Raw genomic sequence first — 13,436 nt, 5'->3', positions numbered from 1 at the left:
TTTGCTTTAGTATCAGCTGGTGGCCGACTTGTTCCAGGATGAGAAGGAACCTGCTACTTCCAATCCAAAGACAAAATCTTCAAAAATAAACGTTCGACCACTTAAACCCGCTATGAAAACACCCAATAAAGAGCACAAGAAAACAGTTGGACATCAGGTATACATACATTTTACTTTATCCCCTTTCCCATTCTAGTGAACCTACTGATTTTTTAAATCAGCAATCCTGAAGTCTAATAGAAGTAAATTCAACTATTGCAAATTTTTCTTGTCAATTTTCGCCATCCCAAAGAGCTGATTTTCATTCTTCGCCACAAGAAATGCAGCTGCTTTTCCCCATTGCGAATTTGACCTGAGGCACACCAAAACTTTTGCTTTAATGTTCAAACTCCTGGGTACACACTGGAAGGGCTATCTCTGGTGCATGCATGCAAACCCAGATCCACATTGATTGGTGGATCTGTAGAAAATAAAGGGAAGCAGTTTTAAGGAGGGAGGGATTCAGTCTATCACTGTGTATCCTGATATTGGAGTCAACTCGAGCACCTCACATGAAGATTTAGATTAAATCATTTATGATTACTAAGTACTCGACTTGGATGTCTAGAGTAGCAAGTGGCTGGTGCAATACAAGTTGCTCTGTGTAGGTCATCCTACTACACTGAAGTCAGATGCTCAATGTATAGCTGATGAGAGGACCTTGAGACTGTACTTAACTACTGAGAGATGCTACATGATATCACTTGATAAAAGAAACCATACTTGTATGCCCAAAGTTCTGTGTCCATCACGGTTACATATGCATGTGTATATGCACTAGAATGCTCTGTGCAGGGCTTAAATGGAAAACAGGATAGTTGACTGAAGTAATATAGTCATAAGACAGTAAAACGCATAATGAGAGGCATTGGCCAGAACTCTATGATCAGGCCCGTCATGGAATCAGAACAGGCAATGGTCTGACAATGGAAATCTCTGTTGACCTCGAGCAGGAATTTCCAGTCTCGCCCGAGTGAGGCCATAAAATCCACTCATTATGTAGACTCTCTGACATGAGTGAATGAATGGTTAAAGAAATGGGAGATCAGACATACAGAATTGGAAGCTCATTGACTTCCACAACAGCCTGGATTTTTTTTTTTTGCTCCATTCTCCCAGGCTGTCTGTCAAATATGTTCTACTCTGATGATATGTTCCAACTAGAGATTTTGCCAACAAAACGCATTCCACTGTAGTGGACGAAACCTTACCCAGTCCCATTCTGTTGCCATAAGAGACAAATAATATGGATGCTGGAGATCTGAAATAAAAATAGAAAGTGCTGGATAAATCCTGGAAGCATCATTGAAGATGGTTGTGGTTGTGGAGGGTCAGTCATCTTAGCTTCGCGACATCTCTTCAGGAGTCCCGCAGGGGAGTGTCCTAGGCCCAACAATCTTCAGCTGCTTCATCAATGACCTTCCCTCCATCATAAGATCAGAAGTGGGGATGTTTGCCAGTGATTGCACAATAATTAGCACTATTTGCGACTCCTCAGATAATGAAGCAGTCCGTGTTTAAATGCAACAGTATCCAGACAACATCCAGATTTGGACTGACAAGTGGCAAATAACACTTGCCCAACATAAATGCCTGGCAATAACCATTACCAATAAGAGACACTTTAACCACCACCCCTTAACATTCAATGGTGTATCCATCACTGAATCCCTGACTGTCAACATCCTTGGTGTTACCATTGACCAGAAACTCAACTGGACACACCACATAAACACAGTGGCTACAAGAGCAGGTCAGAGTCTAGGAATACTGCGGTGAATAACTCACCTCCTGACTCCCCAAAGCCTATCCATCATCTACAAGGCACAAGTCAGGAGTGTGATGGAATACTCCCCACTTGCCTGAATGGATGCAGTTCCAACAACAGTTTGTTTGACACCATCTAGGGCAAAGCAGCCCGCTTGATTGGCACCACCTCTACAAACATTCAATCCCTCCACTACCGATGTTCGGTAGCAGCAGTATGTACTATCTACAAGATGCACTGCAGCAATTCACCAAAGATCTTTAGACAGCACCTTCCAAACTCACGACCACTTCCATCTAGAAGGACAAAGGCAACAGGTAAATGGGAACACCACCACTGCAAGTTCTCCTCCAAGCCACTCACCATCCTGACTTGGAAATATGTCACTGTTCCTTCGCAGTCACTGGGTCAAAATCCTGGAACACTGTCCCTAACAGCATTGTGGGTCATCCCACAGCACATGGACTGCAGTGATTCAAGAAGGCAGCTCACCACTGCCTTCTCAAGGGCAAAGAGCAATATATGCTGGCCAGCCAGCGATACCCTTGTCCCATGAATGAATTTTAAAAAAAAATCTATATTGGCCAGGTTTGGTGGTAACTTGTATTTTCTCTTCAGTGGAAATGAAAAGTGAGATGATTTGTGTGTTTGTGTGCCTCCTGTGAAAAATCTGTTTCTTTCCCTTCAGTTTCGTAACTCACTGCATCTACTTATGGAGACTCTGAATGCTACAACACCACATTATGTACGCTGCATTAAGCCAAATGATGAGAAATCTGCATTTTTGTAAGTACAATATATATTAACCAATGTGGAAATACTCCACAAATCACCATGCCAGAGCTTGGAACACCTGCTCAGGGTAAGAGAGGAACTTGCAATGTAAAGGGAAGGATCCAATGGTTCAGGTCCATGTAGGTACCATGACAAAGGAAGGATGTATGAAGAGCTAGGCACCAAATTAAGAAGCAGAACCTCAAAGATAATTTCTGGACATGAGCCATGTACAAATTGGCATGGGACAAATAAGATATTTAAATAAGAAACAAATTAACATAGTGAGAGTTTGTCCTTTAGAAAGCGTGTCTAGAGAAAAGATGATGGAACATAAGATGCTGGCAAGTGAATTTAGCAATGGTGTTCAATATAGAGGACACAATTAACATCTCAGAAATAGCTGTAAATCAGAAAATGGAGAGAGGGAGGAATTCAGGAAAATTACAATCACTATGAGGTGGTTTTGAACAAATTATGGGGGCTGTGGGCTTTCAAATCCGCAGATCTAGATGGATTTTATTCAAAGGTCATAAAAGAAGTGACTAATGAAACAGTTGATGCAAGACAATTCAAGGCAATCAGGCAGTGTCAACATAGTTTTGTGCAAGGCAAATCATGTTTTACCAATATATTGGAATTTGTTGAAGGAGTCACTGTGGATCAAGGGGAACAGGTAGTTAGATTTCCAGAAGGCATTTGTCAAGGTGTCACAACAAAGGTTATTGCAGAAAATGAAAGCTCATGGTGTCGGGGGTAATATATTGGCAAGGATTTAGTTTAGTTTATTAGTATCACAAGTAGGCTTACATAAACAGTGCAATGCAGTTACTGTGGAAAATCCCCTAGTCGACACAATCTGGCAGCTGTTTGGGTACACTGAGGGCGAATTTAACACAGCCAATATACCTAACGTACGCATCTTTCGGATTGTGGGAGGAAACTGGAGTACCTGGAGGAAATCCACGCAGAGACAGGAAGAATATGTAAACTCCACACAGACAATGACCCAAGCCAGGAATTGAACCTGGGTCCCTGAAGCTGAGAGGCAGCAGTGCTAATCACTGTGCCGCTCTAAGATTTAAGATTGGCTAGCTAATAAGAACTAATGCTTGGGCCTCAACTTTATACAATATTTATAAATGACATGGATGAAGGGACTGAAGATGTGGTTGCTAAATTTGCCAATGACACAATGATAGGTAGGAATGTAAATTGTGAAAATGACACAAGGAAGCTACAGGAACGTAATGTAGGGCAAATGTGAAATTGTCCATTTTGGTAGGAAGAAGAAAGAAGCTGATTATCTGAATAGTGAGAGATTGCAGAGTCCTGAGATGCAGAGGGATCTGAGTACCCTTGTGTATGAATCACAAAAGGATAGCATTCAAGTACATCAAATAATTACCAAAGCTAACAGAATGTTATTGTTTATTGTGAGGGGAATTTAACACAAAAGTAGGGAAATTATACTTCAGTTTATTACGGCATTAATGCAAACATTGTGTGTGGTGTTGGTCTCCTACTTAAGGAAAGATGTGAATTATCAGCAGTAGTCAGGAATGTGGGGTTGAGATTACAGCCTGATCAACTATGATCTTATTGGATGGTGGAGCAGGCTCGACAGGTCAAGTGGCCCACTCCTGCTCCTAATTTGTAAGTTTGTATATGTCCTGGGGGTGAAATTTTTCCAGGCCCTTGAAGGCAGGCTTGGAGTGAAGATGGTGGGAATTTGAAAAACATGGTTCAGTCGAGATGTGTTCCCACCTCAAGCCACTGGAAGAGGAACAACAGCTGCAGTAAACTATGCACCCACATGCAACTGAATGACGCAGAGAGAATAGCCAAAGGTCAGGTGATAGAGGCTCTGTCATCTGCACGGAGTGTACAGTTGAAGGGCAGCTTCTTAAACATTTTGGAGCAATAGTGCCTCTGAAGGCTACAGTTGTCGCACCATGTGATCACAGACCTCTGTGGTCTCTTGAGAAGACGATTTAGGATCATGAGGAGTGGGTGTTCACTCATTGCCTGTGGTGACAGAAGTTACAGTGGTATTGAATTTTTTAGCGTTTGGGGCATTCTGGGGGTGGCAGCAGACATAGAAGCATAGAACAGTACAGCACAATACAGGCCCTTCGGCCCTCGATGTAGTGCCGAGCTATGTCCAATCCCAAGATCAAGCTATCCCAATCCCACTCCCACACCTGCAACATCTTTCAACATCACCCATAATTCCATCACTAATTCCATCACTCTTGATGGGGTACCTTGTGTGCAAGAACTGCTGGACCACATCAGCCTTTGGATACTGCTAGACAGGACTAGAAGATCCCCAGGTGCAGAGATGATGTACAGTCCCCATGTGGCCATCAGGCCAGCCAGATGTATTTTTGAAGAGAAGGGGCATGCATTCATTTAGCCTGCAGCTGGTGTGTGAGCATGCACTGCCTGTAAGCATGTGCGAGGTTTCCAGAAAGCTGTCGTATTGAGGCAGGTGCCTAAACTGTTCAGGTCATTGGGTAGCCTTGGTGGATAACTATTCGGTAATGGAGGGTATCCTCTGAAGACACGAGTTATAATGCCAGTGCAAATTCCCAACATGGAGGCCCACAAGAAAAGCAGCCATTGCCATTTATCAACTAGGCAACTGTTCAACCGCCTTCTGAAAGTGATTTTCTGGTGCCATGTCTGGTGGAGGATGGAGGCCATGAGGCTTCTTGAATTGGTGATACAGAGAGGAATGGAGCTGATGGAAGAATATGATGATGAGTGCTCATCATCATCTGAAGAAGGGGAAAATTACAATCAGCCAGCGTACCATGCGCAACTAAACTTGCAGTTGCATAACGTGTAGCATTCGCCAGATGTGGGAACCTGATTCAGTTGCATAATCTGGAGATTTTGATTATTGGCACTGCAATAGAAAGATTAGTGACAAGGTATTGAGGCATGTATATGTGACGCATTTTGCAAATCATCTCAAACGTTTATTGGAGGTGCCATCTTTCATATGAAATATTAAACCAAGAGTCAATCTGCCCCCTCAGGTGTACATATGAGATCTAAAGATATCTTTCATTTTCTTAACCAACCAATTTTCTCTATCAACACCATCAGAGGTCCCATTGAGGCCTGTGCTCATTCAAGTTTGGGAAGCCAGGGAAGTTTGGGATGCTGTCGCCCAAGTAATATTCACTTGAATGTGATGCTTCATACGCTTTATTCCTGGTACCCAGACCACAAACCCAAAACATCATAAAAGTGTCTGAACAAATTCACACACTGCCTTTTCCATTTCAGCGCTGTGTTCCATGACATTCATTGATATCATATTTGCTCTGCTCCAACCACACAGTTGAGTAATGAAACCACATGAGACTTATCTCTTGGGCAAGGTAAATGGTTTCATTTGAGTAAAGCAAATCAAGTTGACAGTGGCATAAAATAAAGCACCCCAGGGAATCCCACTTTGCTGCTAAAACTGCTTCTGCATTCGCTTCTGTGAATTTCTATGTGGTGCTAGTCTTTGACTGGAGCAAAAGTGGAGGCTCAGGCAAATGAGATGGCCCATGGCACGTCCTCTGGGTTCTGGTGCCCGTGAGTGACAGTGTACTGGGCAAAATCTGTCCACACATGCAGTTGTGATTGATGGGTCCATTAAGACATGCGGTTGTGATTGATGAGGCTGTTAATGCGTGAACATGTAACTGAGAAAAACTTTAACAATACACATTTTTAATTTTGGAACCTATTCACCTAGACACTGTAGTTGAAGGGAGTGGGTAATGTCTATACTTGTAGTTGAATAGCATGTAGCATTTACCAGATGCAGGAGTGTAAGTTCAATTGCATTACAACAGCACTGCAACAAAATGATTAGTAGCAGGGTGTTGAGGCATGTATACATTTTGCAAATCATCTCACTAGCTTATCGAAGGTACCATCTTTCATATGAAACATTAAACCAAGAGTCCATGTGCCCCGTCAGGTACACATAAAAGATCTGAAGGTGGCTTTCAGTTTCTTGACCAACTTCTCTCATTCAACACCAGAGTTAGGTGTCATAGCTTGAGGACACAGGGTAACCCTTTAGGGCTGAGGTGAGGAGAAATTTCTTCACCCAGAGAGTGGTGATCAGTGGAATTCACTACCACCGAATGTAGTTGAGAGCAAAACATTGTGTGATTTCAAGAAGGAATTAGGTATTTCTCTTGAGGCTAAAGGGATCAAGGGAAAAGGGGGGAAGGCAGGATCAGGATATTAAATTTGCTGAGCATAATGAATGGGGGAATAGGCTTCAATGGCCTACTCCTATTCCTACTTTCTATGTTTCTTTGTAACACCACCAAAACTAATTATTTTGTCATTGTTGCTTGTGGGACCTTGCTGTATGCAAATTGGCTGCGGTATATTCATATATTAAAATGAACAAAACAATTTAACACTGCTTCAGTAATGAAACGCTGACGCCTCATTAAATATAAGTTCTTTAGTTTATTAAAGCCAGGACTCCATGACAAATGGAATGACTGGCTTGTTGCAATTTTAGTTTTGCCTCTAAAACCTCAAACCTCATGTTAATCCTCCCATAAATAGCACAATAACTCACTCTATGAAAAATTATTACTGTACACCTACATTGATTCACTCCACAGCACAATTTGGAGGCAGTCCAGTATTGGCTTCAATAAAAATGTACATTTATTTAGCATAGAAAATTGTTGCAAGGCGCTTCTTAGGGATGTAGTCAAAGAAGGAGGGATACTGGGCCAAAGGAGATATTGAGAATTGCATCCTAGCTATCCTATATAGATGTTGTCCCACAATAGGTTGAAAAATAATTTGAAAAAAAGGTCCTAAAATATAAAATCTTGAATTTGAATCTTATTAATGCAAAATGTAGATTATTGCAATTTCTGCATTAGGTGCCCATGATTCTCCCATCTTGCTATGTTAATTTTTCTAGCGCAGTGGGCTGGGAGAATCGCGGGTCGGCCAATCCATGGGATTCCTGCAAGTGTTCGCACTGTGCTTACATCTCCCAGAGCCGGATTTCCAGTGGTATCTGTGCCGCGAAATTGGCTGAGAGGCAGGGCCAGCATTTAAATAGTATTTAACATACTTTTCAAATGCCATTAGCGGGTCTGGGACTGAATTCTCCAGCCCCTCTAGCATCCCCCACCTGTCCAGAGTGTTTCACTCCAACAGGGAGTGCACTAGTTACCCCACTTTCAGGGAACTGGCAGCCAGACCCGACTGGAGCAAAAGGGCAGTCAGGGCAGGGGTTGATGCCCCCTGGGAATGGGCATGCTGGCAGTGGGAATCTGGGCCTCTGGCACTGCCCAAAAGGGAAAGTGTCACTGGCACTGCCCATTGGCCTAATGAGGCGGGGTGAAGCCTGATGGAGGTGAGACCTAAGGGGTGATTGGTTGGGGTGGGAGGGGTCCCACTGCCACTCTGCCTAGGGATTCGTGGGGGAGGAAGGGAGCCCAGTGATCGGGGTGGGCTGGGGGAGGGAGATCAACCGGGGTGGTGGGCTAAATGTTGAGGGCAGGTGCTGGAAAAATTGGAGCAAGCTATTTGGGGTGGGTCGGATTGGGGCTGGGCCTGGAAATGATTGGGGGTGGGGCCAGTGATCGGGTCACGGGGAGGTGGAGGGTTGGCATTGAGGGGTTGGCCAGCAATTGAGCTGCAAAGCAATGGGTGAGGCTGTCAGTGCGGAGCCATTACGCACGTGTCGATCCCGCTCGGCGCTCTGGTTTGAGCCTGTCCTGCTCCCTGAAATTTAATGATATTCATCCTGCTGGTCTCTGCAATGCGCCGTGTGTGGGAGATTCTGCTCTGAACCCCCACTGAAAAAACCAGGGTGAATTACTCCAGCTTGCCCACGACTTCGACACTTAGGAAGCAATTTTACCACAGCATTGTGCCTGTTTTTGGGCGTGACGTGGTGGTAAAGTGGGGCGTAAAGTGCTTCGCACAATTGGGGCTGGTTTTCGCGACCGGCGCAATTTTATGATTTTATAACTTCCAGCCTCTCGCTGGAAATGGGTGAGAAGCAGGTTAATACATGTAAATTTACTTTAATGCTGTTTTACATCTGGTTAGTGAACCTGGCGCTCAATTGTCTGGGCTCGCCCCTTTATGACCTCGTCAGGAAAGGCGAGGTATGGACATTCTCCCCATGAATAGGGAGCAGTCGCCGATGGAACCAGAGGCCATTGGGGCGTCACTGGGGAGGCTGACCTCAAGACCGGTTGCCCCTTGGACAGTGCCACCTTGGCACCTGAGCAGTGCTGACTGGGAGGGGCAAGTGGGGGTGGGGCTAATGGATGGGCCAGTGGGGGTGGGGCTAATGGAGGAGGGGCTAATGGGAGAAGGGACACGTTGCCACTCGCAGAGATCGGTGGGGGGAGGGGGACCTGCTGCCACTCTGTAACAATCGGTGCAGAGAGGGAAGAAGAGGGGGCCCGCTGCCACTCTGCAGTGATTGGTGGGGGTACGGCGGTTGGTCCTCAGTTAGTGGGGGGAAGGCAGCAGGTCCGCGATTGGTGGGGGAAGAGGATCCGCGATCAGTTTGAGCGCTGGGGTTGTATCTCAGGCTGTGGGTCCCCACGTTTACAGTGGGGAGGAACTGCTTCAGGCTGCCTGCACTATCAGGGGCTTGACAGCTCTCTCTTTTCTGTCATACTCCTGCTGCTGCAAATGCGCATGCGCAGCATCAGAGGCCTGCACATGCGCATTACCTCCTTCTGCAGGCTTTCAGGTGTGTTAAGGCCCACCCACAGGAATCTGCAGCAAGCAACAGACTTGATCAAAATTTTTGCAGGCTGTGTGCATGTGTGTGGGCGGGGTGGTGGTGGTGAAAATATGCCCAAAAGACAGATCTGAAACATTCCCAGTTTCAAGTCTACCCAGCATTTAGAAAAAAGGTAAAATTGCCCCCTTAAAATTTTTTTGGGAGGATTCCACCCAGTTTTTTTCCTGGTATTTTGAGAAAGGTATTCATAACTCTTTGTCATTTTCAAGAAGCAAGGAGAGGTTAAACATCATTCTGAACTATCCCATTAACTTGCAGAGGTTGTGATTCTCCAGTGAAATTTTATAACCTGGAAAGTCAATGAAACAATGACATTTTATAGCAGTCCTTTTTCTCATAAAGTGTGCCAGAAATTATTGATAATGCAAAGCTTTGGGAATGGTGATCCATGCAATGCTATCTATTTCATTGCTTGATTTTTGGAAGTTGATTTCATTTTGAAAAGGAAAAGAACCAACATTTCTTCTGCACTGTAGACCTGTACATGTTTTACTGTAGTCGAAGCAGGTAGCTAATCTATAACTGTCAGCACTATTAACAGCAGTAAAAATGTAATTGGTTCAATTAGGATTGATCCTGATTGGTTCTCGCACTGCAGTATATGCAGCATTTTCTGCTTTACATCTGATGACTGTATTATTGGATAAATGGATGCAGTAGAGGTTAGATGCAGAGCAAGGCTCCCCTGTTTAAATCTCTGGAGATACTCTTTCTGCACCAGTTTGACTTCTCTATTTCATGCATCCAAATACACATCTTCAGCTCGCTTTATTGGTTATCCATGGAATATTCAGACGTAGAAATTCCACTCTGGCATAGTAATCTATTGCGTGACATTGATTGTCATCCCATCTACTGCTTTAAACATTCATTCCCTCCACTATTGCAGCACTGTGGCTGCTGTGTGTAAATCATATACAAATTACACTGCAGCAACTCAAGAAGACTCTTTCGACCGCACTTTCATAACCCGTGACTGAAGGACAAGGGCACTAGATGCATGGGAACATCACTACCTGCAAATTCTCCTCCGAGCCACACATCCCACCACCTTTCCACCCACCTCAAGCTCACTCCCATAATGTGGGATGGGGTGGCCATGTGCCACGAAAATTAAGCATCAATTAGGCTTGTTATCGAGTCACCTGACCCTGACAATGTGCCGTCCACATCAGAAAATGTTTGGTGTGGGCAGCATAGTGAGAAAGGGAAGCCTAATTTTCCTTTTTTAACCGTAGGTGCTCAAGAGGGGGGGAGTAGTTGCTGTTTGGGGACTGCTCTTTGCTAATTGCTGGTAGACTTTCCTTAGGTAGAACCCAACCCAGCTCAGTTTCCTTCCTACTCGCTCCCGCCCTTAAATACACTCTCTTTTTCCCCACACTGCCCCTCTCTCTAATGTACACAAATCCTCTCAGCCCAAGGCACTGGACTTACTGCTTTGGGGATCCAAGGCCTTGGGGTCATTTCTTCTCCAACCATTCTGGTGGCAGCCACCAATACCTTCCTGGTGATTTCAGGACTGATGGAGCTTTCCAGTCAATTAGATTGGCCAGCAGTTCCAGAGGGTGAGACTTCCACTCTTGAGAGGCAGAAGTCCACTTGTTGATGGAGTACGTCCTGCAGTGCTTTATGGCTGTGGGGTGGGTCAGCATGAAGCATGTTGGCTTTACAAAGATGTTGTCTTCTACGGTGGGCTTGTCACCACCCCTTTCCCTCCTGCTGTACTATTTTCAATTGTATTCTTACGTTCATTTAAACTCCTTTTGAACTATCTCTATTGCAGCAAACAAAACAAGTGTCTGACTAAAAATATATTTATTTTGTTTGAAGCTAGTTGCTTGTTAGCTGGTTTTTTTGATTTTTTTGTTAAAAAGCTCAATGAGATAGATTTCTGTGACAAAGTCGATATCCCACTCATTAAAGCACCCACCTAGTTTTCATTCCATTGATTTCAGCAGAGGACTGTAGGAAGGTATATAGTGTTTAGGGATACCTTTCCTTGAACTATATTAAGGAGATAGACTTGCGTGGGTATAGCGCAATTTCAAAATGTGAGGATAACCCAAAACTCAGAAATATTATGAACTGTGCAAGGGATAGGGATAGACTTCAAGAGGCTGTTGGAGTAGATGGACACGTGGCCAATGAAATTTAATGCAGTGAAGTGTAGAGTGATGTATTCTGTTATGATTGCTGTTCCTTTGCTGTCCCTGGGTTAAAATCTGGATCTTCCTTCCTAACAGCACTGTGGGTGTACCTATACCACATGTACTGCAGCTAACCTCTACCTTCTCAAAGACACATAGGGATGGGCAATAAATGCTGGACAGCCAGCGAAGCCCACATCCCTTGAATGAAAAATAAAATTGCCATTGTTTCATGCCCCACACCCCCCTCCAAAAAAGGTCTGGCCATAGCAAGTGCTTCCTTGCTGCCTCCCTCCAGCCTCTTTAACGATGCTGCCCCACCCCCAAAACTCACCAATTGATAAATTTCCACTTTCTTTTAAAAATGCTCAGTTTTTACTGCAAGGACATATAAATGCCAATCAACTCGATTCTTTAAAGTATCAATGGCTGAAACTGCAAGCACTTGAAAACTTTTAATCTTATGTAAATAAACATTGTGAAATTGACAGTTGAGATCACAGTGCCAGAGCTGTCAATCAAGCAATGTTTTCCCTGGGGCTCAGGTGTTTTAATACTCTAATGGACTTTTCACTCTCAGCCAAGCTTCATTTTGTATTCAATGGGCATGGAAGTGTCATAGCTGGGAAGGGGGGTTGAGTTGAAAGGGCCCATAGAGTTTTTTTTTGGTGGAGGCTTACAGAATTGTACTGGCATGGGAACATGAGGGACCGTAGGGTTGTTTGGGGACCTTACCTTGGTATGGCAGCATTAGGGGCCATAAAAAGTGGGTAAGGACTCCATATCTTTGCATGGGGGCACGAAGAAGACCATTTGAACTTGCCTGTTTAAAGGTCCCCTCATGCAGGCTGTGTTTCACTGAGGGTTTGTGAGTCATGAATCATGGAAAATTGTGGCGGTCTGGGACGTGCCTATCCCCTCATTAAATGTGTCCTGGTCAGGATTGGAAGGTGTGGAATTTTGACCTGAACCAGCCCACATCCTCAAAGTGGGGTTCTGTATTTCAGTCATCCCGGGAATGTGGCTGGTAATTCTGGAATCGGGCCCCCGCCTGCCGTTTTTAAAGTGCTCCCAAGCCATTATGGTGAAAGTGATTAAGAGATTCAATTGGGTAGATACAGAGGACTATACGGAGGTGGGGAAATTCAAAATGAGTGAGTGCGTTCTTTCAAAATTAGAGCTGGACCATCAGGAAGCAGCACCCCACACAAAGCAGAGTATAATTCTGACTGTGCAGTGGTATAACTTGGATGAACGCATATTGTTTAGCCTGCCTTACACATCCCAGTTTTTATTCCAATGGAGTTAAAGCTCAAGAGAGAGATAAATCTGGCTGTCACTTTACACTACCTCTTTACACTATCTCTCACAATCAAAATCTGGGACGCTTTCTCACTAAAGGCCCTGGTTGTAAGATTGACTGCAAACTGCAAGGCTCAGTGATAGATTTTCATTAGATAGATGTACCCAGGGCTCTGAGTCAAAAGAAGTCAGTGGGAGATGAGATACAGAGCAGATTTGATCAAATTATTGGGTCTGTGGCCAACATATCCCCGGGTCTGGATGGACTTCACCCTGAGGTCTTGAATGGAGTAGCTAAAGAGATGGTAGATAAATTGGTTTTAATTTTCCAATATTCCCTAGATTTGGGAAAGGTTCCATTAGATTGGAAGATAGCAAATGTAACTCCTTTATTGGGAAAGGAAAGGAGAGGGAAGGGGCTACACGGTGGCACAGTGGTGAGCACTGCTGCCTCACAGTGCCAGGCACCCAGGTTCAATTCCTAGCTTGGGTCACTGTCAGTGTGGAGTTTGCAAAATCTCCCCATGTCTGCATGGCTTTCCTCTGGGTGCTCCATTTTCTCCCACAGTCTAATGATGTGAGGATT

General features: G+C 44.4%; 1 protein-coding gene across 1 annotated transcript in view; it reads left to right on the top strand.

Moving 5' to 3' along the window:
- The window catches only part of myo5b (myosin VB), a 276,339-nt gene that overhangs the window by 187,430 nt on the left and 75,473 nt on the right, over positions 1-13,436 (top strand). Inside the window, exons 15-16 of the mRNA XM_080207332.1 lie at positions 11-157; positions 2,496-2,593. Coding sequence (XP_080063458.1) covers positions 11-157; positions 2,496-2,593 — 245 coding nt within the window. The remainder of the gene's footprint in view (positions 1-10; positions 158-2,495; positions 2,594-13,436) is intronic.

This window comes from Carcharhinus amblyrhynchos, chromosome 1 (genome assembly GCF_965287045.1).
Source record: "Carcharhinus amblyrhynchos chromosome 1, sCarAmb.v2.hapA, whole genome shotgun sequence".
Taxonomy (NCBI): Eukaryota; Metazoa; Chordata; class Chondrichthyes; order Carcharhiniformes; family Carcharhinidae; genus Carcharhinus; species Carcharhinus amblyrhynchos.
The sequence above is the reverse complement of the archived record's forward strand: the minus strand, read 5'-3'. Positions and strand labels throughout refer to the sequence as shown.